The sequence below is a fragment of the Python bivittatus genome, unplaced genomic scaffold, assembly GCF_059951505.1.
Source record: "Python bivittatus isolate LINGU-HERP-01145 unplaced genomic scaffold, Pbiv_v1 ctg000020_np1212, whole genome shotgun sequence".
In the NCBI taxonomy this organism is placed as follows: Eukaryota; Metazoa; Chordata; class Lepidosauria; order Squamata; family Pythonidae; genus Python; species Python bivittatus.
Window position 1 is genome coordinate 2,544,574 of NW_028277030.1, and position 27,705 is coordinate 2,572,278.

General features: G+C 38.6%; 1 protein-coding gene across 1 annotated transcript; it reads left to right on the forward strand.

The window, feature by feature from the left end:
• Positions 1 to 3,896: 3,896 nt before the first annotated feature.
• On the forward strand, positions 3,897 to 27,705 carry SLX9 (SLX9 ribosome biogenesis factor). Its single transcript, XM_007434918.4, has 6 exons — positions 3,897 to 4,107; positions 7,092 to 7,200; positions 11,865 to 11,933; positions 18,270 to 18,426; positions 19,187 to 19,252; positions 22,513 to 27,705. Exons 1-6 carry the CDS (start codon positions 3,979 to 3,981, stop codon positions 22,637 to 22,639), a joined length of 657 nt encoding a protein of 218 aa, XP_007434980.1. The 5' UTR covers positions 3,897 to 3,978; the 3' UTR covers positions 22,640 to 27,705.

Genomic DNA, 27,705 nt, shown 5'->3' on the forward strand with positions numbered 1-27,705 from the left:
ACTTCTATTTTGTAGCTGGATAAAATCCACCATGATTTTCACAACTGTAAAGTCAAATCATTAGTCAGCTAAAGAAATAAGATCTAACACATTTTTGTTCTCGGGGCAAGTCTGTTCAGAAACTCTTTACTTTTGTTCTCTAAATGAGTCTTGCTTGGTTTTGGTATACATCTGAATATATGCTATCCACACCCTAACACATTTGTATTTAAGTCCCACACCCCAGATTTATACTCTGTAAATCTGAAAATAAATGTTGGAACTTTCTTACTCCCACCAGGAGAAATAATGACTAAAGTAGAAGTTTTCTTTTCTACAGAGAGTCCTGCTACATGGCAACCCATTGGAGACACAAGCCACCCCCCAGCGAAGGGCAGGCCCTGCCTGCTGATCCAACACTTAATTCCCAGTCGTGCTCGTTTTAATCTGTGGGCTGAGACGTGGTGAGAGAAGTCATCTCTGAACAGGATAACAAAGGACGGGAGACAAGCATACAGAAGTATGTTCCTCCAGAAGGAAAGAAAGCACTCTTGTGCTGCATGTACAAATTAAGGTGGAGTTTATTCACCAGAGTAATTCTGGGCAGTTAATAAGTCATTAAAACAATAGTCACTAAAAAATAAAAATCTAACACAAAATCCAAGAGTCAGATCAGATGTTTTTGCCTCTTTGATTAGGTGCACAGTTGTTCCCACATGTGACAGAAGGACCTCTGTATATGAAAACCTTACTTCATAATGAGTGTTATCTCAGTCCATACTAAATTCACTGTTTCAATGGTGGAGCAGTGTAGAAAGGCTCCTGGACCACGAAGGCTAACTTCACACATCTTGCTAGATCACATAAACCATAAGGGCCAGATACACATAAAACTAAGCCATAAAAAAGACGTATAAATGACAAAGGCTGGCTCCCCTCATTGTGTTAAATTACATTATTTTTAACCAAGGCTATTGACCAACATATAATAATTTGTAACACTACCCCATAAATCACAGTGCCTCACAATAAGCGATAGCAATTTACATGATGGCTTACCATGAATCAGATCAGTGTATAACTTGGATTTAAAATTTTAGTTGAAGAACTCTTTATACCTAATGGCCCACTGCTCTTCATCAATACTACCATTCAAACGTGGTATAAAATTAGGAAGTGGATCTCATATTTCAGGTTAGGGCCAAAGATGGGTTGTTTTTTCTTCTGATTAAGATAGAAAAAGGACAAGTGTTTTAAAGTCTACCCAAGCTCTCTCATTTGCTTTTTAGGAAAGATACTCTTCAAAACATACCTTGTCCCACATTGGCACCACATAATGCAAGTTAAGGCCAAATATGGATTTGATACAATGCGATTTCAAGGCCCGTTTTTTCTGCTGGATAACATTTTTGTCCAAATAGCATATTGTTTTGATTTTATGATAGAAAAGAGAGGCCAGAATGATAGCTTATGCATCATGATATTATGGCACAAATGGTGTGATTATGTCATGAAGTCTAATGCAAGTATTAAGTTGTACCATTTGTGTAATGATGTCAGGATACATGTCATCATTTGCTCATTTGTCATCTGTGCAAATTACATGTAAATCAACCGTATAAATAGATACATTGAGGCATAACCTTTGTATGCATGTATTATAAAATGCAGCATGAAGAAACAGCCAGCAAAAGCTAAATACAAAGAAACTGAGTTTTGTACTGTAATTTTATTAGAGGGCAAAGAAGGTTTTAAAATATAGTAGGAATTTGAAGTAGGCTTTGTAAATTTTCATTCTTATAAGCAGCCATGATTTAGAATAAAAAATAGTCCATGAGAAAAAACATAAAAAATCGACAATTTGATAGTATCATTATTAGTATGTTTTGTTGAGATTAGTCTAAATAAAGATATAGCCCAGCGCGATCTTAAACATTTATTGAAGTTAGTAAACTCTATGAACACGTTCAGATTTTGAAATGCATTGGATTTCTTACACCATTAAGCTTAGGAAAAGGTGGGATGGTACAAAAGATTAGATAAATGAGACTCGTTTAAAGAAAACTTTGGCTATGCATCAATTATCTAGATATATGTTTGAGACATGTTCTTACCTTGTTTTAGGATTAAATACACTGGAGGTTATGATAACCGTTCTGTGTGGTTTTATTTTTTAAGTCACTGGGCGTCTGGAAAGATTTGATGGAATAAAATAAAATGAAATAAACAACAAACCCACAATAAAGACAAGTAATTATGACTGCAACACTTTTGAGAAGGGTGAGAAGTGTTTGTATGTATGAGAGAGAGAGAAAAAAAATTGTTATTTGCAGACGGGAACAGGAAACCAATGCTGCAATTTGAAATGACAGAATTAGTTTGTCATTTCCTTAACATTTCCTGAGAAATACCTATAATTTGCTAAAAAAAAAAATCTCATGTATTCTATATGAAGGTGTGTATGTGTGTGTGTGTGTACAGATGTATGACTTTCCTTTTTTTTTTCTCAAGGGGTATGGTGCTAATAATGCCGAGGTTCCTCTATATTTAAATAAAAGTATAAATAAAGATAAAAAGGAACAAAATTTCAAAATGATGTAGAAGCCAAAATAGAATGGGTCAGATGTGTTAGGGAACACTGAGAAAGTTATTTAAGGATAGAAACTTTTCATCACATGCACACACACACAATTTCTTTTATTAATCCTTTAACATCCAAAACCAAACCAGAATGTAATAGAAATGCCCAAAATATTCACTTCCAATCCAGTGTAATTCATATTTAGAGGGCACTGAGTATAAGATACAAGTCTTACAGAGAAACTACATTTTCAATCCTTTCAAGGCAAAAGTCGTTTCAGAAGAACAACCAAAATGCATGCACACCTGCTGACCCAAAGAAATTCACAAGCCACACACCTTTATTTATTATACCCTTTTTCATATTCCAAATACACCCTAGATGCTAGATGGCTTACAATACCCCCTCCCATTACAATAAACACATAAACACTACCATAATGCTGTACATCTAAGTAGGGTTCTCCTTACCAATGGTCTGTTTGCCAGGCTAGAAATAAGTATTTGGGGCTGTTAACTTATCTTCCAAATGGCTTTGGGGTGTTAAGGGGTACATAAAGCTAATATTGAAAAGGTTACGGTTCTTAACTATTATTCTCATCTATTTTTCTGGCATCGGTTTTATTTTAAGTGTTTGAATTCTGGCTTTTAATTCAGCTTCCCCCCTCCCCACCAATTCCAATAGAAGAAAAAAGGGCAGGGTTATCATTGTCTTAGGAGTTTGATGGGAAAGGTCCTGATTGCTTTAGCCCAGTGATGATAAACTTATGACTTATGTGTCAAAGGTAGCATGCCACAACATTTTGGGTGACACACCAGCATTCACCAACACCTGACAATTATTCTTCCTGTTTGAGTTACCACAGAAACTGAGTTTGTTTTACTCATGTTTCATTTTTGTAATTATTTGACGTTTATGATTGGACTGTATTTTTTTTTTAAATAAATGAATATATAAAGAACTGTTTCTCTTTTGTTGGGGGTGTGTGACATGCCAGCAGAGTCAAGTTAGGCATTTTCCGAATTTTTGACAGCCAAGCCCAAAAGGTTCGCTATCACTGTTTTAGCTTGTTCGTTTCATAGTTCTGCTGCTCAGTCCTGCATCGGTCTTTTTGCGGGAGACGCAGTACGTTTTCCACCCTTTGCACACGTGCATCTGTTGAGTAACAGTGTCTAGGGCTCCTATTTCAACACTCTGCTGGTCAGAATCTCCCCTCAAAGCATGAATCCAGCCCGGAGAACGTGCAAAGCAACGCGAAGCAAGGAGCAGCCACCGCCCCCTCGTGGCCGTAAAAGGGGCCGGGCGGACCTCACAGCGCACGCGCCGCACTTCCGGGGGAAGCAGTTGGCGAGCGCGCTGGCGAGGTCCCGTTCCCCCGCCCCTTCGTCCTCGCGTGCGCCGGTTCCTCTTGGCTCGCGATGGTGGGGAAAATAGTGAGACGAACGCGGCTCCACCAGCCGGCGCCGAAGCCGACAGAGCCGCAGCAGAGAGGAGGCGAGGAGGTTCTTTCGGCGGCTGCGCTGGCCTGCAGCGCTGACACCGAAAAGGTGGGTGGTGCTAGTGCGAGGAGGAGGAGATGAGAAGAGGAAGAGCGCAGGAGACTTGTGTGCCTTGGGTTCGATACTTCTTAATTGTCCCCTCCCGTGCAAGGGGCATGAGCAGTGAGATTGGCGGGCTTGGACAATCGTGTTCGTCCCCATGTTGTAATTTTTTTTAAAGAAAGATGTGTGCATCTTCTATGGGAAGAGCATCAATAGCAACCAAAGGCTGCCCAAGTACTCTTGCGCTAGGGAGGCGTTTCTTTGCTTTGCATCCTAAAATCTCCCTTACGCTGCGGAGTAAGGCCCTTAAACAGGAAAGTGACTGCCGCTGAAATACGTAGTATGCAATTTGTGTTGTCAGTCCTTACTATTATTTGCTAGAGCCTCAGGATGGTTCATAGCTGAAAGGGACACCTGAAGAGGAAAATGTGCAATTACTCATTTTTACCTTATGTTTCATTACCATCTCTTTCCCCCAGTTAATGCAGATTGTTTGCATATCTTACTTTCTAAAGTGCAACACTGCTTGTTGCTCAGTGCCAAGCTCTGTCATTAATGGGCATATCTTCTAACTCTTGTTCCCTATTTGCAATTGCCTGGCTCTCTTGCGGAGGTTCTTGTTGTTGTTGTTTAGTCGTTAAGTCGTGTCCGACTCTTCGTAACCCCATGAACCATATTGCGCCAGGCCTTCCTGTCCTTCACTGCCTCCCTGAGTTTGCTCAGTTTCATGCTCATTGCTTCAGTGATGCTATCTAACCATCTCATCCTCTGCCGTCCTCTTCTCCTTTTGCCTTCAATCTTTCCCAGCATCAGGGTCTATCATGGTTTAAGTCAGGGGCTCCTAAACTCTTCAGCTCATTGACCCCTTCATGAAGTTTCAGATTATTTATTGATCCCCAAACATTTATATACGGAAATAATGTTATAAATACTATACACACACACAAAGTACTACAAATAATAATAATCATCATAATAGATTAAAAAGTCCAGTAACAATACATAGCTGATAGAGACAACTCAAAGCCGCTCTCACTGGCAGCTGACCATCCAACCCTGAATAACGCTGTCTTGCCACTAGCTATCTCACTTTCAGGACTAGGGACTAGTGTGTTAGTAGCAGTACAGAGACCCCAAAAGATTAATTGACTCCAATCGACTTCCATTATTTATTGACTACCTATTGACTCCCAGGCATTTACTGGCTTCCTTTTGACTCCCAGACATTTATTGACCCCTTGGATAGCCCCATCAACCCTTGGGAGTCCATATTGACCACTTTGGGGAACCCTGGTTTAAGTGATTAAAACAGAGATTGGCAATGTGGCATCTACAGGTTCTTAAAATGTCCTGAGATACCTTCCTTAGTGCCCACCAGGCTCTATCTAATCTGACTTTTAAGAAGTTATTTTAAAAAAACACACAAAGGACTTGGTATCTTGATAAAATTCATTTTAATCACCAGTATAAAATCAGGACATAATAGAGGCAGCTTCAGTTCAGTGACAGTATAGCGCCATTGTTAATCTTATATGTCCCAAAAGGGCAGCTACATTACAAAGTAAGTCAGATAAGTTGCAGTTCTTCCTACCTATCCAAATTTAAACAAAAAAGTTCTTTTTACTTCTATCCCATTGTCAATGGGAACTTTATTTTGTTAACCATTTGTCAAGTTCTTGACTCCCATTTGGTAATACTGAAGACAAAAGTATAGTGATTTTCCACCAGATGGTGATGTGGGATATAGTTCTGGATCCTTTCAGAAGAGTACAAAGCAAAGCAGTGAGCTACTTTTGTTAATGTTATATTTAATTCATTGCAGGAACTTTCAAGAATGTATGCTGGAAAAGATCTCCAGAAAACAAGCTAGTATTTTTAAAGAAATATTAAGAACCTGTTCCATAACTGAAACTGCAGTTTGGGAGTTATCTACACAACCAATTTTCAGTTTGCAGTTTTCATTCCTGAGAAAGGTCATCCCAGATAAAAAAGTAACTCCATTGTCTAAAAAAGAAAGATTTTAAGTTTGTTTTCATCATTTAACCTGCTATTATATACAGTAACAACACAAGCTGTTTTGATTCTTACACTCTTGGATAAAATAGCAATAACAGCAGCCTCACATATAATATATCAATATAATTAAAGTGACATTTGGGGGGAAAAAAGAGAGAGACAAAGGACCCCCAGTAAACAAACTAATATTCTTATAGAGGTATTAAAGCCTATTCCATAACCTTTGGTGGATAGACTCAGAATAAATTTCTTCCCCTCATTTTAGAGCAAGATGGTTGTTCTGCCCCAAGTGCTTTGTGTTATGGTGCATATGTTATTCTAGCCCTTTTAATATTCCCTCCCCTTCCTGGCATTGATTGCTGTGTTCTTTTTAATGGCCAAGACCAAGCACAATCACTACTGCCTAAATCTTAACATTTTCTGATCCAAAGAGATCCTAGAATTCCCTGCAGGGATGAGCCATCTCAGGAATCCTCCACTGGAAAATGTGATTACCAGCAACCTATGAGCGCAGTTAAAAACCACAACTCTTTGTGCCTTACCATTCCTTACCATTTCCGACTTTCTTGGTGTTCCCTGCAACCAGCATCTGTTTTGAATTTTAAAAATTGTCATTTGCATTGTGACCAGAACATAAGTTACTCTCCTTTACCTTGTCCTTGCTCTGAGACAAATCTGTTGGACTATGACATATCCTGGAGTAGTATAAGTTAATCAGCTTGGTAAATTTGAGTTCAAGTACATTCTCAGAAGAACAGGATAGTAGTTAAATAAAAAAAATAAAAGATACCAAGTGGTTTGAGGTATTACGAGTTCTGCAAAAACATTAGTAATGTTTGCATGCTATAGACTGGATCTCAATGTTTTCCTCTCCTAAATGAAGAAAGGAAGTTATTGCTCTAATTCTGTATATCAAAATGGAATCAGTGATTAAAGGATTGACTATATCTCATATTTATTTTTGTTCTTGTTAGGGCAAGGCAATACTGACATCAAACATTTTTTCTGGGGTGAACATTGATCCAAAAATTCTGGTGAAGAAGTTGGACACTGATTCAAGGAATCCTGTTTCAGTCATAAAAGGTAAGAATTGAGCATCTTCATACATGCCTGTTGCAATTAATAAGTATGCAAAAATTAATAAATTTATCTTTGGTGATGACTGCAATAAAGATTGATTTGATTTGATTTGAAATTGATAAATTGGATCAGGCTTCGTTTTCCCCTTCAAGGAATAGAAGTGAGAATAGCTTCATATTGCACAGAATACATATTTTTCTCCATACATAACATCATGGTAACAATGATTCCTTGGCTGCTTCTCTGCTCTGTGAGAAATAGATGATCTCAGGGGACTGGACTTCTCCCCATTAAGACTTGTTTGTGATGTTATCCTGGTTGTCAGGGCATGTGAACTGGATCCAGTTCATCTCCCTGATTTAAATCAGAGCTTTCTCCCAAAAGCATAGATTTTACTCAAGCTGGGAACACTTTGGAGCTCTCATGTGGTTTTCTGCTCATAATACTCTTGCTTCCCTGACTATGTATGAAGTATAAGTTATGCAGTTATGTCAAAATTGCTCAGAAGAAAACGGAAAAATCTGCAGTGCAAAACCTTGCTGCTGCTTTGTATTCAACACCCAGAATTATTAGTATAATAATGCAATAAGGCTAGTCTTTTCCTAAATAACAACTTGCAAAAATAGCTGTTGTAAAATTATTTAACTTTTGAGAAATGCCCTAGGTATTGTTATTTGTTATACTGTGACTCAGTCTGTCTGCCCATCCATCCATCCACATCCACATACATACACAAATACACACACACATACACACACAGTAAGTATCTTGTGGTTACTTCTGTACCTTGTGAGAACTTTCATAAAGTACAGTTGTAGGAATCAGTAGAAGAATGCTCTGCATTTAAAGAAATACCGATTTTTTACTTCATGGTGCTTAGATCTGAGCAGCTAGAAGCAGGGCATGTCATTCTTGCCTAAGATGGTACATCCCCCCCCCCCCAAGTTCTCTGATATATATAAATTCTTGTCTGCTTTTAGTTAAGGACAAAGTTTATGGACAACTGCTGTTACAATACTGATACTCCAATACAGTATTACTCTGTAACATTATTTAATTAATTCACCCTGGCAATGTTCACATTTTTTTTAGTGTTTTTGATTGGATATACTCATTTCATTCCACTCTTTCATATTCCTGTTTTAAGTCATTTTTCTAGTCTTTAGATATAGGCTTTTCAAAATTTGTTTCACTATTTCCAGTGGTTAAAATTCTTCACATTTTTACACCGTTAGCTCTCAGTTGGTACAATTTTCAAAACTTTTATGAGCTAGAAGCTGCTCTTTCAATAATCCCAAATCTATCTACCTACTATCTATCTACTTAAAATTACATGTTTTTAAATGCGTCCTCACATTTGAATCAAACACTTAATAATTATTACATTTAATAATATTTTGCAGTTTCTGTGGTAACTAGATTGCAGTAATGGATTGTTTTCATGAGGCTTACATTTTTGGAAATAAAACAGAACATTATTTGCATATAGATATCATTAGGTCTGATTTTGAGCAACAGAGGCTGTAATATCCAGATCCAGCCAATTTTTTAAAAAGTGTATTTGCTGCTTCTCCATTCCTTGCTTTTCTTACCTTTTGACTGGTTAAGGTTCTGGAGAACTTGAAAGTACGCAATCTTTAATGTCCTTCTTGTTGATTCTAATTAAGTTACTGATTTTTTTTCAGATGGATAAGCATGGTTTTCATTTGCATATTTAGTAACTGTTAGAAAAATGTTCTTTTTATAGTTCTAGGCCTTTCTAGAAGGAAAAAATGTTCTGTGTAAAATGAATGAACAACAGACGACAGCCAATGTTATGGAAGCAGACTTTTGTTTGTGCAGTGGAACTTCTTGCTTTCCTTCCTGCTTGTGAGAGTTAGTTCTCATACCATCACACACTATCAGTGTGAACCAAGATATGAACAAATCTGACCATTGCAACAACAAAGAACGGGTCGGCCCATGCAAAAGAAAGAAGCAGGCAATGTATTATATAGTTCAGGAAGAAAAAGGAAGCTGAAGAGTGTTTGAACATTACTTCTCTAGATATTTCTTCTTGTTCTGCATGCTTGCATTCCAAAAGCACATCTCCTCCCTGCATTCACCAAGTCTGTAAGTCTCCCATCACTTTCTAAATTCATTCTGTCATTTTCGTAAGGCTAATACCCTCCTATTTCACAATATTTACCAAGGCCTTGACCGTCACTAATAGCAGCTGCTGTTCCTTCTGTCCTAGAGCCTTGGTCTTTCAGTTCCCGCAGGCAAGAGCCCTCTTTTTTGCTTTATACTTAGCTAAGCCTCCCTTTTCTTGTCCTCTACTTTCCCCTAAACATACCTTACTTTTCCTATGGAACCCAAAACTAATAGTTGCCTTTCCTTCCCTGTCCATTTCTTCTAACATCCACAGCCAGTCCAGCCTCCAGCAACAACTAGTCAAGCCCCTCACACCCACGGTGCTTCCTGCCTTCTAGAAAGCCATCTTCAGCACAACCAGAATCCAGCAACCAATGACCCTTTTCTTCAGCTGCCAGCCAGCTTCCAACTTCGCCCTCCCGTAAAACAGGTTAGACTTAGCCAGCAGCACTTGAGCTTTTTTCTTGAGGTTAATGGTGAGGCAATAAGTGTAGGTCCTACTTCTGCCACCTATTAAAAGAACCTGGACATTCAGTATGAGGAGGGGTCTTCCAGGCTGGGTATTCCTTATCTTGGTTGTAGGTTTTTTTAATGTCCAGTTGTCTAGTCTCTACATTCTTGGGGTAACCTCATGTGTTTTTCTATTTCTTAAACTTACATCTTGTGTACAACACTCATGATACTTACAGCAGTTAAAAATTGTAAAATGCAATAAAAGTAATGCAATTAAAATCAAGGCAAAACTAAAAAACAACATCATCAATTTATGCATTATTAACTTTGATTCATATACAATGCACAATGAGTAGGATGTTTCATCCTGTGTTAATACTTTGTGACCTGCTCATGATGATAGGGAAGAAGGGGAAATTGTAAGTAAAAATGAAGAGGTATCTCAATTTCTTAATTCCTTTTGCGTTGCCCAATGTGAAGGAGGGACATGCTGAAGAGCAGCCTTCCCCATTCTGGGTTCCCTCCACATTCTACAGATGGCACGACCATAGCTAGAATTCTGGAAATTGATGTGCCCAGGTTGGGACAGAATGCGATTGAGCAGGGGCAGACAACTTGTTTTTTTTCAGGTAGAGGGTATTCTATTCTTCCTGTCTCCACATGCCCCCTCACTAATTTTAAAACTTAAATGGATTTAAATGGAAACTACATGGAGCCATTATAGTGACATGGCAGTATAATCAATTGTACCATAAAATTGTGATTTCAATTCTCTAGACTATTGAGATGTTTGGTCATCTTCTTCCTTTCCTTCCACTTTGCCAGCGTAAGAGCCTTCTCTAGAGACAAAAACTTAAATATATAAGGTATATCCCCTGACCCAGCATAGCTTTTCGTATGGTCCTGTGGCTGTAGAAGTCTTGATCGTCAGTATTTGAATAGAACTAGAGGAGGGAATAGTCCATTTTCAGAGCAACTTGTATCCCTTCTATGGCAATTATTTATTCCTTTCTTTCATTGTTACTAGAAATCAGATTGGAAGGACTACTAATATAATTGCAACAAGCTATAGCTTTCACTCTGTTGCTTTATTTATAAAGCTCAGTGACCTTGCCCTTCACACACATCTGCCCATGCCAGAGTAGGATATATGCTGAAGTGTTCCGCTGGACAGAGGTACACAGCTTGGAAAACCAATATGTTGCTAATGAAAATGCCGTTTCACAAATATTGACTGAAAAAAAGAGCAAGCTTTGCTGGTTGTCAGTGTCCTCTTCATGCAGATGATAGCAGTGCTAAAAAATATCAGGAAAGGGCAAGAATGATTTACCACTATTTGAAATCAACTTTTGCATGCTTTCTATTTTGATACCTGAGCAAGTAAAAGGATGCAAATCAGAGTTCTGTTAAGAATTGTGCAGTTTGTTTCTGAGGATAAATAATAGGAAATCCTACATCGTTGTGTGCTCTCTCTTTCTTAAAACATTCAAATTCAGCCTGGGGTAGCAGTTCAGATCCCATCAATGTAGCAAATATTGGAAGTGGGATATTTACTTTTTCCCTATACTACAAGGAAAAGAATAAATAGAAACCTGCAAGGTGGACACTATGAGTTGCATGTTCTCTAATCAGTATCTCTCTTCTCAATCTATTTTACTTATCCCATTAAAACTGTGTGATTTTTCTGCACCCTGGAGGGATCCTGGGATCTCTTTTCTGAAGATAAAAAATAATTGCAATAATAGTTGTGTCTTTTCATTTTAGAATTTGTTTTGTCTTCAAATTAAATGTTATATCATCTATAACCTAATAATTAAGCGCCTATGGATTGGCACCCAATTATGTTATTTATATAACGTGGCTAGCATATTTTAAGTATTCTTTGTTAATTATAAATGACGGAGATGGTAGATGTATCTGTTTCATATGTTGCCTTATTTTTTTCTGTTCAGTTAATTATATTTATTTCCAATAATATCCTCTCCAAAATTCAGTGTGGCTGCATATTTAAAATTGAAATGCATATAGAGAACATTAATTGACCTAAAGGAAGCATTGTTGTTATCTCTCTAATTTTTCAGATGGAGATGGAAAAGTACTTATGTCTAAGAAAGAAAAAATGAAGCTGCGTAAGGAGAGATGGCTACAAAGTTAGTATTTGATAATTTTCACAGATAGCTAGATTGTTATGTACAGTTTGTACAGTGTATTGCTTAGTTAGGATTGTAATACGTATTTGATAGGTTTTCAATCAGATCTAAGATCTCTTTGAATCCAAGTAATCTAGTACATTGTTGGTTATTTTGTTTCTTCAACCTTTACTCGCTGTACCTCATCACACAGTCTAGATAGGCCCAGATGTGAGAAAGGTAAGAGTAATGTCTTTGGCTACCATAAAGCAAATGGGGCAGAAGGAAAGAGGGAAGGAAACAGAATAATGAGCCACTCGTGACAAGAAATATGGGATCTCATGATTCGGAACAAAGAATGTGGAGTGAACAAAGGAACATGGAAGCCTGTTCGCGATGGAATCCTGGAGGGCCAGTTAACAACTGAAAAGGTCTCCTGTGAGGACATTTTAATAACTGGAAATTATTTCTCAAGGTAGACAAAATGTGTTTTTAAACTGTGTACTGCTTACACTATATAGATTTTGCAAACAAATATCCCTCAGTGAGATGTTTCTTACCAAGATAAACAAATGCAATTAATTCACTGAGGTTTCATTAAAGGTAACAGTAATTTTAATGATCTCTGGATAATGGATAAAATGGATAATATAGTATGTATTATAGAACCAATTTCACTCCTCAGTCTTATAAAGTCATTAGCCTATCTTATGATTTGAAGTTATAAATACCTGATGTAATGAGAGAGTATGATAAGGAGAAGGATAATAACGAGACTTAATAACTTAGCTGTTATTAGAGGGCAGAGAGCCCCCACAGTTTGTCAGTTAAGGAGGAAATTAAAATGGAGATTCTTAGACAAAGTCCTGTCTTTGTACTCTAACTATTCTGAGGGAAATAACTGAACTACTGAAGGGAAGGGGAAAGGATAGGATAGGAACATTACAAAAAGTATAGCCAAGTAAGTGATTGAGTTCAGTTGAACTGCCATAGGGGACACGGTGGTGTGGCGGCTTAATGACGCTGGAGTTTGCCAGTCAGAAATGGTCGATACTCCAGCGGTTCGAGCCCAGCTCCGCGTGAAGGAGTGAGCTCCTGTCATTCATCCCTAGCTCCTGCCCACCTAGCAGTTTGAAAGCATACCATTTGCGAATAGATAAATAGGTACTCCCATTTCTGTGGGAGGAAACACTGGCAGCGCTCTCTGCGGGGAACAGGAACCAGTGCTGGATCTGCCTAGACGCAGTCGGCAGAAGATTGGCAGAGGAAGAAAGCCTGATTGAGCCGACTTCCCTGTGACCGCTGCTGGACAGTAGAGAAATTAGCAATTGTTAAATAAATAATGTTGTATGCCGCCCAGAGTCGCTTGTGTGAGATGGGTGGCTATATAAATGTGATGTATAAATAAATAAATAGGGTGACATTTTATAGATACTTGTGGATATGGTTACAGTGGAAAGAAGAGAGCCAGTTTGGTGTAGTGGTTAAGGCACCAAGCTAGAATCCAGGAGACTGCGAGTTCTAGTTTTACCTCAGGCATGAAGCCAACTAGGTGATCTTGGGCCAGCCCCTCTCTCTTAGCCCTAGAAAGCAGGCAATGGCAAACCATTTCTGAAAAATCTTGCCAAGAAAACTGCAGGGACTCATCCTGGCAGTTTCCAGGAGTCAAGACTGAGTTGGAGATGCATAAGAGTGGAAAGAAACATGTGAAAATCAAATTATATTATCCCCTGAAGCTGAAATTAGTTAGCAAATTGATGCAATGTTGCTTTTTTTTTTTTTACTTCAGTAATCAGTCATAGTAATATGCCTATGAAACAGTTGATGTTATTTCTTTAAATATCAGTGTAGTAAACTAGTTGTCAGGAGATTTAATTACTTGATTAGCAAATGTAGTTTTGTAGCTATCAAAGAATAATTTTATGCAGATGTATTTTTCACCATCTTTGGGTTGATTTGCTTTCTGCTTGATTTCTTTTGGGAAGGCATTCTATTTGTCCTATTTTTTTGACCACTGAGAGTTAACATTCATCCTAACAGAATAATAGCAGTTATATGTATTCCAGTCCAGACACAAATAAATCATGTTAAATTGAGAAAAAGGAAGAAAAAATGCAAAAATTTAGCCACTAGAAACATAACCTGTGGCTTAACCCCTAAAACGATTTCATAGGAAAAGAATTCAAAATTAGGTATGTGCAAGCTTTAAGTAAGTGACATTTTTGGAAAGCTTTGAACAACACAGCTTCATAGCTTCAGACCAAAAAAAAGTGTTGCAGAGCTGAAAATACTGTCAACTAGCCAAGAGAGTCCTTCCAAGGAAAAGTATATACAATCCATATTTCTCATAAGCATCTGTAAAAAGCAACTATGACAGGTCAACTGAATGTTGTACATTCAGATGTCAAAACAGTGTAACTCAAGAATGAAGGAATATAATGACCAGGAAAGTAGTAATATACTAACTGAATGGTAACACACTGAATTAATGGAATGTTTGCAGCTCAGTAGTTCATAGAAGATGGGGGAAACCCGCATGAAAATGAATGTTGGTCTTCAGCTAAGAAAAAGACAACCAGATTGAACTAATATTCCAGTTCAAAATGTGTGCTTTTACCTCGTCTTTTGGACATTACAGTAATATGAGTTCTTAAAATTATACCATGCCTTTGAAAAAATTGCAGTAAAATTGGCTGATTAAGGTTTTAGCGCTTTGAAGCTAATTGAGCCTGTACTGTTCAGGACTGTAAGTGCTGTCATTCCATTGTTGCAGCCCTGAATGAATACATGAGGTTCCCCCCCTCCCTTTTCCTCCTATCTTTCATTCTTACTGAATTACCAGAAACCTTTAAAGGAACATTACATCAGAACAAAGCTAAAAGTATAGTAATTTTTTCCCCCCCAATCTACTGATATTTGGTCAGAGAAGAAGCATCTTGACAGCATGACAGAACAAACTTTACCTAGATAACATTGGATGAAGTACTTGCACAGAATGTTTCTGCTAGAAAACTTTATTGATCAGATACAAGTCTTTCCCCCCAAAAAAGAACAGAAAATGTGCCTTTCTGTTGCAGATAAGAGAGCTGATGTTACTAGTAGGAAGAGTAAGACCAGTGCCTTAGATTCCTGTTTCTTAACACTTTAAAAGAGCAACAAATTGTTAGTTATTGAGTGTATCATAGGTTTATTTTCAATACTAGGGAGGGGTGCTTCTGAATTTGTTTATTCTTCTTGAATTAAGAAGGCCATGACTTCATTTACTTGTATCAACTTTCCAGTAAAATGTCGTGGACGAGTCAGGAGACATCGCAGAATACTTATTATTTATTTATTTATATTTCAAATTTGGCCACTGTCCATCTCACTAGAAAGTAACTCTGGGTGGTTTACAGTAAAAACAAAAAATAAATATTAAAATACAATGAAAATATAATAAAGACCATATCCATACATAAGTAATAATACTTTCCAAGGTGCTGCTGGTAGAAGGGATATTAACATACAGGAACATCTTCAAGGTGCTAGCCATCCCCAGGGTTGGTTGCCCCTTTTCTCGCCCCATGCAAGTTGGCAGAGCCAGATCTTAACCACGTTTCTGGTAGGTCGAGAGTAGGGGCCTGCCTTACCTCTGAGAGGAGGGTATTCCATAGGGCAGGGGCCATGGCAGAGAAGGCCCCTTCTGGGCCCCACCAGTCAACTTTCTTTCATCGATGGGGTCCGCAGCATACCCTTTCTGCTTGACCAGGTGGGGCAGGTTAATATAGTGGGAGTGAGACCGTCCCTCAGGTAACCCAGTCCCACACCATGTAGGGCTTGAAGGGTGATAACATCTTGAATTGGACCTGAAAGCAAACTGGCACCGAATGCAGCTCCCATAGCAAAGATGTAACGTGCCATCTTTGGGGCACCCAAAATTGCCCGCGCGGCTGCATTTTGAACCAGCTGTAGCTTCTGGATGCTCTTCAAGGGTAGCCCCATGTAAAGCGCATTGCAGTAGTCTATACAGGTGATGATTAGGGCACGAGTGACTGACTGGAGGGCCTCCCAGTCCAGGAAAGGGCATAACTGGCACACAACATATAGTTGAGCAAAGGCCCTCCTGGCCACGACTGCCACCTACTCCTTGAGCAGGAGTCCTGAGTCCGGGAGGACCACAAGATTACGCATCAGGTTTGTCTGAGGTAGTGCAACTCCATCCGGAACCAAAGATGGTAAAAGTCCAGATACAGAGGAGCCCCCAACTCAAAGCCAGTCCGTCTTACCATGGTTCAGCTGAAGCCTGTTGTTCCCCATCCAGGCCACCACAGCCTCCAGGCACCACAAAAGGGTAGTAACAGCATCACTCAGATCACCTGGGATGGGGATGTATAATTGGATATCATCTGCATATTGATGATACCTCATCCCATGGTGGCAGATGATCTCGCCCAGTGGTTTCATGTAGATGTCAAAGGAGCAGGGAAAGTACTGAACCCTGTGGCGCCCCACAAAGGAGGGGCCATGGCCTGGACTTCTCGCCCCCTATCAACACTGATTGGGACCGGCCCTGGAGGAAGGAGGTGAACCAGCACAATACTGTGCTGCCCACCCCCAACTCCCGAACTGACCCAAAAGGATACCATGGTTGATGGTATTGAAAGCTACTGAGAGGTCAAGAAGAGCAAGGATGGATGCACTACACCCATCCCGCTCCCACCAGAGATCATCCAAAAGTGCAGCCAATGCTGTTCCCATCCCATATCCGGACCTGAAACCCGACTGGAAAGGGTCCAGATAATTCATTTCATCCAGGATCCTCTGGAGCTGCAATGCCACCACTTTCTCAACCATGTTCCCTAAAAAGGGGAGCTGGGAGACTGGATGAAAATTGTCCAGTACGGTGGGATCCAGTGATGGTTTCTTGAGGACAGGGTGCACCAGCGGCTCTTTAAAGGCTGCTGGAAACACTCCCTCCTTCAAGGATGAATTCACCATTGCCTGGACACATCTACATGTCACCTCCCAAGCCAGGAGGGGCATGGATCTAACTGACAAGTGGTGGCATTTACAGTCTGGAGGACTCTGTCCACTACCTCAGGTCCAACAGGATCAAACTCTTCCCAAATAACAGGGTAAGTATGTACTCCAGGCATCTCCACAGGCCATGCCACATGCTTGGTATCCAACTAGGAATGGAGCCAAACAATTTTATGCTCCAGATGCCCAGAAAACTCTGCGTGGCCCTGCAGGTGGGTCACTGGGCCCACCTTTCCCAAAAGAGATTGGATGAACTTAGCAGGGCCACTGACTGTTTAAAGTTATGACAGTGCTGAATGAGAGGGACTTATGACTGGTCCTCGAAGTTGCGGCCATTGCCGTGTCCCTACAATCCTGATTTGGGTGCTTGGCAACCAGCTCGCAATTACAGCAGTTGCAGTGTGTTCCACAGTTACATGATCACCATTTGCAACCCTCCCTGCTGGTTTCCCACAAGCAGTCAATAGGGAAGTCAGCAGGAGGTTGCAAGTGGTTCCCACAAGTTGGTCTTTTTCACCTGTCTGCCCACACTCTAGCACCCATCCGCGGCACCTACCCACCTGCACTCTGTAGTGCCTGCCTGCAGCACCCCCCACATTCTGTACTGCCCGCCTGTCCTCCATACTGCCCATGCATGCTCCATAGCACCTGCTTGTTTGGGACTCTCACCTCATGTGGTTATGTGAGGTCCTCGCTTAATGATCTGCACAGTCTTAAGGTTACAACAGCAACTGGGACTGCTAGGATTGCCATTGCTAAGCGATGCAGTTGCGTGACATTGCGCTTTATGACTATATTGTTTAGCAACAAAAATTCTGATCCCCATTGCTATCATAACCCAAGGACAATCTATAATGGACAACCTATAACTTTCTCTGAAAGTTGGCATACTTGGAGCAAAGGCTCACCTAAGGACATTGGCCCAAGGATAGCACATGAGTGCAGGAGTTTCCTAAATTTGCCTAGGTTAGAGAGAAGAAGAGTATCAAGTCTGCATGCAACCTGTTGCAAGCCAAGCCTGAATTTTCAGGTTTCTTCAAAACTTTTCCTTTCCCAAGCCGTAAAGTCTGATATGTGTGTGTCTGTATGTATGTATGCATTCATTCATTCTTTGGATTATTGACTCATAGCACACTATTCCACTGATCTTACTGTTTACTAAATTGCATTTTCTTATTTTTAGAGCTTTGCATTTGAAAGTTTGCATTTTGACAAAATACTATATCATTTTATCATTGTACTTATACCACATGACCTATTCAGGCAGTAGTATACATTTAAAAAATTTGTTTAGCAGAATTTTAAAGTACCTTCCTAATATATTTTTCCCTTAAATAGAAATTGAGGGCATTAAGCTAGCAAAGCAGCAGCAAAAAGCAGAGGCAAAGCGAAAAGCTATTCCAGTTGTGGGAGATATGCACCCATTGATGGATGCTCTGCCTGAGCTTTCAGATCTGGTGACAGTAAGCAAGTCCTGCAAACAGCGTAATAAGATGTAAGTACTTTGAGTAATAGATTGCTCTGATTCTTCATTTAAGCAAACTGGCTATATATAAGAAAGCTTTAAGGTCTCAGGCCTTGCTTACTTAAGTTAGGCTCTAGAAACATAAAGTAAAAATATCTCACTTTTTGATATTAATCAGGATTATGAATAAGGGTATTCTGTTAGCTCCTACTAAATTCTGTTTGCTTTCAACTTTGCTTCAGAAAGTTTCTCATCCTTTGTTGACTAAAAAGATGCAAAGGTATATACTTGCTTCAGAAAAGTTGTGCAAACTCCTGAAGGCAAGTTTTAAGATGTGACAGTAAAGAACAAGATTTAGTATCCTGAACACTGAAGGTTAAGGTAAACATTGGTAATATTTGAAAATGTGAAGCTTGAACAATGATCTTTGTTCCAGGTTCCTGGAACCTGTTAGTGTTCCAGAAATGTATATCTAAAGGCCATTTTTCATTAAACTTGTCAATTTGTTTTAAAGTAAATTCTCAAAACTTTTTTTTTAAAATGTTTTGCCATTGAGTAATTTGGCAACGGCTCAGTTGATCAGTCAGCAGAGGCTTAAACAATGATAGCATGAGAAAAATTGAGGTTCCTGGTTATTTTCAAAGTTAGAAGTAACATGGTCCATACTGTTACAGGAATGCTGTATATTTGAAATTCAGATTAATACAAAACCTGTTCAAAATGTCTGATGAAGAATTTTGGAAAAGTACTATGGGCAGAGTGCATTAACCATTATTTTTGTTTTCTTTAGGCAGAAGAAGAAGAAAGTATTGACAAATTTCAACCAGATGAAATCAGCCCAGAAACGCAAGGTCTTGTAAGTATTGATAGGAAAAAAAAGTATCTTGAGCAATGATACCAAAATCTGGTGTGTCACAATTACAGAGCAATTCTGTGGTTTGCTATGGGAAAAGTAGCTGCAACCTGGATACTGCCAGTGTGATGAAGTTGTCATTGTTCCATGCTTAACCATTAGCAAGGCAATCACAAAATAGCTGTAAAAACAAACTCAAAACCAATAGGACTTGCACCATCTCACATTCTCTAGCAATTTGTTACTATCAAACCATCACATTGCCATTGACAGCATCCATCATTTAGCAGTGCATTAAAAATACTAATACACGTTGACCACAGTGATGTTCCTTTATTCTGCATTTAGTATGCAACACATACCATTGACATCTGACCTAATTTGCTGTTTAAAAATTAAATATAAATAAGGCAGCTGAAGCCCTGGCAATGAAGTGCCTGTAGTAACTTCAGAAGGTTGTATCCAAATTGGGTACAAACTGGGACATTCCTTTGATGTTTTGCCCTCACAATGGTCTTTCCCAATCTTGTGCCTTCCAAATGTTTTGGATTTTAATCACATAATCCCCAGCCAATATAGAGTTTGAATGGGTGGGCTTTGTTCAGTATACAGTCAGGTCCAGAAATATTGGGACATCGACACAATTCTAACATCTTTGGCTCTATATACCACCACAATGGATTTGGAATGAAACAAACACAATGTGCCTTAACTGCAGACTGTCAGCTTTAATTTGAGGGTATGTACATCCAACTCAGGTGAACGGTGTAGGAATTACAACAGTTTGCATATGTGCCCCCCACTTGTTAAGGGACCAAAAGTAATGGGACAGTTGGCTTCTCAGCTGTTCCATGGCCAGGTGTGTGATATTCCCTCAGTACCCCAATTACAGTGTGCAGATAAAAGGCCCAGAGTTCATTTCAAGTGTGCTATTTGCATTTGGAATCTGTTGCTGTCAACTCTCAAGATGAGATCCAAAGAGCTGTCACTATCAGTGAAGCAAGCCATCATTAGGCTGAAGAAACAAAACAAACCCATCAGAGAGATAGCAAGAACATTAGACGTGGCCAAAACAACTGTTTGGAACATTCTCAAAAAGAAGGAATGCACCGGTGAGCTCAGCAACACCAAAAGACTCGGGAGACAACGGAAAACAACTGTGGTGGATGACCGAAGAATCCTTTCCCTGGTGAAGAAAACACCCTTCACAACAGTTGGCCAGATCAAGAACACTCTCCAGGGAGGTAGGTGTATGTGTGTCAAAGTCAACAATCAAAAGAAGACTTCACCAGAGTGAATACAGAGGGTTCACCACAAGATGTAAACCATTGGTGAGCCTCAAAAACAGGAAGGCCAGATTAGAGTTTGCCAAACGACATCTAAAAAAGCCTTCACAGTTCTGGAACAACATCCTATGGACAGATGAGACCAAGATCAACTTGTACCAGAGTGATGGGAAGAGAAGAGTATGGAGAAGGAAAGGAACTGCTCATGATCCTAAGCATACCACCTCATCAGTGAAGCATGGTGGCGGTAGTGTCATGGCGTGGGCATGTATGGCTGCCAGTGGAACTGGTTCTCTTGTATTTATTGATGATGTGACTGCTGACAAAAGCAGCAGGACGAATTCTGCAGTGTTTCGGGCAATATTATCTGCTCACATTCAGCCAAATGCTGCAGACCTCATTGGACGGCGCTTCACAGTACAGATGGACAATGACCCAAAGCATACTGCAAAAGCAACCAAAGAGTTTTTGAAGGGACAGAAGTGGAATGTTATGCAATGGCCAAGTCAGTCACCTGACCTGAATCCCATTGAGCATGCATTTCACTTGCTGAAGACAAAACTGAAGGGAAAATGCCCCAAGAACAAGCAGGAACTGAAGACAGTTGCAGTAGAGGCCTGGCAGAGCATCACCAGGGATGAAACCCAGCGTCTGGTGATGTCTATGTGTTCCAGGCTTCAGGCTGTGATTGACTGCAACAGATTTGCAACCAAGTATTAAAAAGGGGAAGTTTGATTTATGATTATTATTCTGTCTCATACTTTTGGTCCCTTAACAAGTGGGAGGCACATATGCAAACTGTTGTAATTCCTACACCGTTCACCTGAGTTGGATATACATACCCTCAAATTAAAGCTGACAGTCTGCAGTTAAGGCACATTGTGTTTGTTTCATTCCAAATCCATTGTGGTGGTGTATAGAGCCAAAGATGTTAGAATTGTGTCGATGTCCCAATATTTCTGGACCTGACTGTATGTGGAATGCAAAATCTGCCATAGGAAAAAAGTGCTTCTGCTCATAAAAATTAGTAGTGATTAATGGAAGGTATGTCCTGTGTACTAGGACCTCATCCCATTCTGTTCTGGAGGGCTTATAACCCTCAAGAGCATCTTGCTTCTGAGGGAATGGATTTATGTGGCTATGTAGAGATTCACAAAATCAAGCTCTAATTTAGATAAGTAGAAGCATTTTCCGCTAAGGAAGACACCAATGGAAACAGTCCTGTAAAAGTGCATTAACATTACATACATACATACATACATACATTTACAAACAACAGGACAGTGGGTAAGCTCAGCTGTCCCTTGCTAATGTGACTTTAATTTTTCTAAATTATAAGAGTATATGTTGAGAGTGCTGGCAATAGGATTTATTTAAAACATAATTCTTAGTGATCTCTTTTTATGGATCTAGATATTTCAAAGTTTGCTCTTACCTTTTTCAAGACACCCTAGGAAAGGTGCCCTAGTGTGTCATCTGATACTTGATATTCTTGGATATGAAGGCCTTGTTTATAAGCTCCTGGGCACTTTGGTATGTACAATTGCAAGAAAAGAACTGATTTAGTTGGTATGTGCTATTCTTTCTCCACAGAAGGGAATTAGCTAATAGGGAAAGCAAAGTGCTGCAAGTGGGGGACACAAGTGAGATTCATACCTTGCTTCCTGGTGGCTCTAATTCAAAGAGTCTGTTACAACTGATCCCCATTGTCATCACAATTTATGGGAGATTAGCGTGGCCTAATAATTCATGTATATATAACTTCCTACAGTATTCAGTGCATTGTGATATGTGCTAGCAGTTTGGTTAGTGTCAAGTTAGTCACACCTGAATATATTAATACATTGCTTTACTAAAATACTGTGAATTTTTGGTTAGGAGATTTCTGCATCCCTAGCACTGCAGTCTTCAAACTTGTAGTGTAATGCCAACAAATTAACTGATACATTTCCCTCTTTTGTTGCTTTTTTTTTCCAGGGAGGAGGAAGTAACACAGTTTCACAATACTATATCAAACCCTTTGTTCAAAGCCAACCCTCTGTCAATCATTAGTGAGCATCTTTCCAAAAGACTAAAACAGGAGAAGGAGGAAGAACCACTTTAACACTTTAATACCATTATGAGAATGTTTGAAAGCACTAGAAATTGATTCCACAGTGGCTTTATCTGTACAGTAGGCTAACATAACATTCGGAAACCAGAGGATAAGAGCCAGTAACTTTGTTTGCCTACCACAGAAATAATGTGGCCAACATCAATTTGTACACTATGAATACTAGTTACAACTCTGGATTGTTTTGTTGGAAACTTGCGGAACTTTGTAAATTTAAGACTATGCCAATTTCCCAGATTTATACTAATTATAGTTCAGTTTTTTTCTTTTTCTCTCTCTGTAGCTTCTGTGAAATAGTGTCTAAACCACCATCTTTCTACTTTGAGTAATGTAAACTTTTTTGTTTCTTTCTGTGAGCAATTAAATGGCTACTTTTAGAGATTGTTTTGGCAGATGCAACATTATTATAATTAATAAAATACCTAGTGGTTTGCTTCTCTTTGAGAATAGACAAAAACACTTTTTTAAAAGTTTAAATGTGGCGAGGCACTTAAAGACCATGCATATTGGATGTGTAACATTCAATTAATTTTTATGTCAGTCTTTGTATAACATAAAGACATGGAATTATCTGCTCTAGCTGAAAATGGACTTCACATATAAATACTTTATAAGATCTATGAAACTAAATTCTATAAAATATTATCGAAGTGCTTAAATCTAACCTAAAATAATATCTAATTAGATTAAGATAGTTATTTAAAAATAGTAGTCAATATTATGTAAAAAACTATAAAACTATCACTTGAAGAAGCTATAAAGCTAAATAACTAAGATACAGAGTATTTTCAGGCTAGTTAATACTGTTGGTCATATTCTGTTCCTTGGCATAAAATAGCTGTGTTATGAATTGTAAAAGAGTCATCCAGAAATAATAAGTGGGCATAAAATTTACCAATATGACCTGATAATCTTGAGAGTAATGGGTGGATGTGTGTTATATCTCTACAGGTAGTCTTCAGTTAACAACTGTCCTGTTTAGCGACCATTCAAAGTTATGACGGTACTGAAAAAGTAACTTTATGACTGGTCCTAAAACATACAACTGTCACAACATCCCCGCAGTCACATGGTCAACATTCAGGTACTTCACAAACAGTGGGCTTTTACGACCATCACAATGTCCCGCAGTCACGTGATCTACATTTGGGTACTTTGCAAGCAGCATGCATTTAGGACCGATGCAGTGTCCCATGGTTGCATGATTGACATCTGGGTACTATACTTTGTGACTGGCATGTATTTTCACTTGCGACGTAACAGCACTTACCCATGATTTTTTATTTGCTTTCCAAAAAATGGGGAAATGACTCTTGCTCTTGCCCTTAAGAGCATTCAGGTTAAGCTCAATATAAAAGCATCCCCTTGAAATCTTCAAAGCATTGCCACGTAACAGAAGAGTTAGCCTGCCCTTAGAAGCCTTAATATGCTATGACTCTTCTAAGTAGTATGTTCGGGTGTGAGTTTCTAAAAGAGGCTTCTTTCATCAGCATTATACAATTCTTTGGGTAAACAGCTCATTCTATCACCTTTCATTTGGATGATACCTCATGATCTGATGATAACTGTCCATGTAACTCCACATTATGCAAATGTTTTCAAACCAACCTTTGCTGACTATAAACATGCTAGGTTCCCTATTTCTTATAGTGACCACAAAATGTCGATGAAATTTCTTAATTTATTCATAATTACATAAATATAGTGGCATTTTCTTCTGGCTCCGATCCTCCATCTAAATGTTGAGTTCTCTATGTTTGGATCACAGAAAACATTAAGTGAAGTTGCTGTTCAACTTTTTACATACACATTTATAACTTCTTCATTTTTCTTGTATGAACAGCAATGCTAGTTAGACCTTCCCGCAGCTTATTCAAAACTTTATTTTTTTCTTCCAAGATAATTACAGACCTAGAACATTTAACAGATCACTTTGAAGAACACACTTGGGGGTAGTCTTAACTCTTAATAAGATCATGGTTGCATGGTTCTCTTAACTTTTGTGAGAAGAGCAACTGTATCACTGCACAACCTCATGGTTGTTCAGATTTGGGGGCTGCCCAAGCAAATTGATGTACAGAAAATTTCCATTCACATATAGTACATATAGTACAGTAAACTCACCTATGTTGAGGGATTGTGAAGACTGGATGGCTTATTGTCAGAAGAACTACATTTGCCTTGACTGAAGGAGAAATGGAAGAGAGACAGAATTTACCTGCTTGTCCCCAGGTCATCTGCATTAGCGCATTGGCAGGTTGTTGTCAACCAGACTTGTTTAGCTTGTGAACTGCCTCTTGGGGAAAACAGCAGATCTCCCACCTGACCTTGATGACCATTTTTCATAGCATTTTGCTGACAAAAGCACTCAGGTTTGCCAGAATCCTGGAATGATCTCTTGTGAGAGAAAAAAACTCTTTTTCACCTGTGGACTTTAATGAAGCAGACAGGGTGTTGTCTAACATTTCCCTTGCCACCTGTGGACTAGCTCCCTGAACTGTAGATTAACCGATTTCTTATTTTATGGTGATGTTATTGTGGATGTTTGTTTAATTGTTTATCATGAACAAGTTGTTATTTTGGATGATTACTGAATATGTTTTATCCCTTTACATTGTTTACTCTGGATATTTTAGTTAAATATTTACTGTGAGTGTTTTAATGATTGACCTTATGTAAACTGCCACAAGTGTATATGGATTCGGTGGTGTACAGATTTCATAAATGAAAAAATACAATGGATAATCCATTGCCCACCTGCTGATGACTTCTTTCAATTGTCATCTTCCTCCAGCTTTTATTAAATATCTTAATTAGCAACGAAACCATGTTTTTATTCTATATTTCTATGAGTCAGTGACCCATATGCTCAGGGAGCTAGAAATCTTATTACAGACGAAGTGAGCTCTCAGTGAATAGGAAGAAAACCTAGTTTGAGTGTAGGAAAGTTTATGCTTTTTAATAAAATTTGTTTGTCAGAAAAAGTGCCACATACTCCTGCTGATATTTCAAAAGTGATGGTTGACTTCAAATCTGCAAGGCAGTATGGAGGGCAAAAGAAATCCTTAATATTCAGCTATCAATTCTTTAAGCAATAGCATTCCTATCAAGATCAGCTGTAATAGAACATTAATGTTGTAATGGTTCCAACACAACAAAATTAGTAATTACCATCATCATTATCACCACTACCATCATGGCTTATGAAATCAATGGAAGGAAGGGCTGGAAATTGCTGGTTTCTCAGTTGAGAGGTTCTTTCCTATTGTTTCATCTGCCACATCTTCTGAATGACAGCTGATGGAAAGAATGGGAAAGCCCATCAGCAAGACTGATGATGATTCTGGCATCTCTAGAAGAATGGCTGTTAGGAAAGAGATCAAGCCTAATGAAGATGGACTCACAGTGGAATTGATGGACATTATAGGAGGAGAGCTATGGAGGAGAACAAATTTTATTAGTCTGAAAGGATGCTACCACATTTCTGATCTTTACCAAAATTGATGGAATTCTGCTTTCATGAACTCCTATGCCAGTGTTTAGAGAGTTTTATTCATTTTAATAGTCTTTCAGTGGGAAACTAAGTTTACATTTTGTCCTAGCTCATGCTATATATTGTTAACAAAATGGAGTTTTGAGCCAAGGTGGTTGTGAGGAAAAGATGAAACAGAAGTTTGCTGAGAGCAACAGCATCTTTGATGACCTTTAAGGTGTAGACTCTTGAGTTAAGCTCAACAAACGTCTGTGGTTTTCACTGCAACAATATGGAAGTGCTTTGACCCTGTTGCTTTCTACAATGCTCTTCTAACTTCACAGTCTAGCCTGCAGCCCTGGGATTTCTTGTTAGTAAATTTTGGGTCTTGATTAAAAAATATATGAATGGAGCTAAACAATCAAATGCTGGTGATGTTAAATATTTTAGTTGAACATAATAAGGACTTTTGGGACAAGGATTTGATTATTTTCTTATTGGTTGCAGCTAAGCTTGCAGCTTCTGAGCACTTCACCTCTTCCTATTAATTCCTGAGGCAAACAGCTTTAGAATACTAGTTCATCAAAGGAAGTAATGATAAATAAGATAATGTAGAAGATAATTAGACTAAGGCTGCCTTAATGCAATGCTATATTTTTTGCTAGGATCAATTTCAATCCAGATAAACAAGCACCATCCTCATATAACATCTGGAAAAATTTGCATAAACATCTATTTGCATAATTAACAAAAGCAATATTGCTTTGATCATCTTACTAACTCCTCCTCTTGATTCTGCTATTCCTGTAAATGCAACATAATGACTTTATGTTCATGTGTGTGTTTATTTTTTGCTTAACAGTTTTTACTAACTTGATTTCCTGTATTTTGTAGCCAACTTCTTTTATCAAATGCATTTATTTCGTTTAAAAAATGTGTGAAAAGCTGAACACAGTCTGAGTGCTAGCTAGACAGATAAATATCCTGACTTGATATAAGGCATTTTTTCCTAATTTCTAAAGTCAAACTTTGGATTCATTTAACTGTTATGTTTAAGCTACACTGTGTACTTAAAAAATAATTAAGTTTCTTCTGGATACTGGGAAAAGTATTCAAATATAAAATGTATATACATTAATGGAAAAAAACAATGTTCCAAGAGAAATTAGTCCAAAATCCACACTAGGCAATATTTATTGTTAAAGCTAACCAGAATGTTACAAATATAAACTAAAATGTTTGGTGTCTTTTTTTTTTTTCTTTTGGTTTGGTGGCATTTTGGTGGACACTAATGAAACTACTACCCAACAACTTACCATAGTGGATGTGTTTAATGTTGTTTATTATGTAAATTAATAAAATGATGCCGAATCAGATCTCTATATTCAGTGGAAAATCTTCTGATTTATCATTTTCTGAACAATCCCATTTGCTGTGTTGAATACCAGTGTTAATAAACAATACGTAACTTTAAGATCTCATTCTGAGTCTATGCTGTAAAGAATACATTGAGAAAGATCAAATCTGTGTAATTATTTTGTACTTGTGTTGGTCAAACATGGCATTATTTAATAAAGAGTAGCTA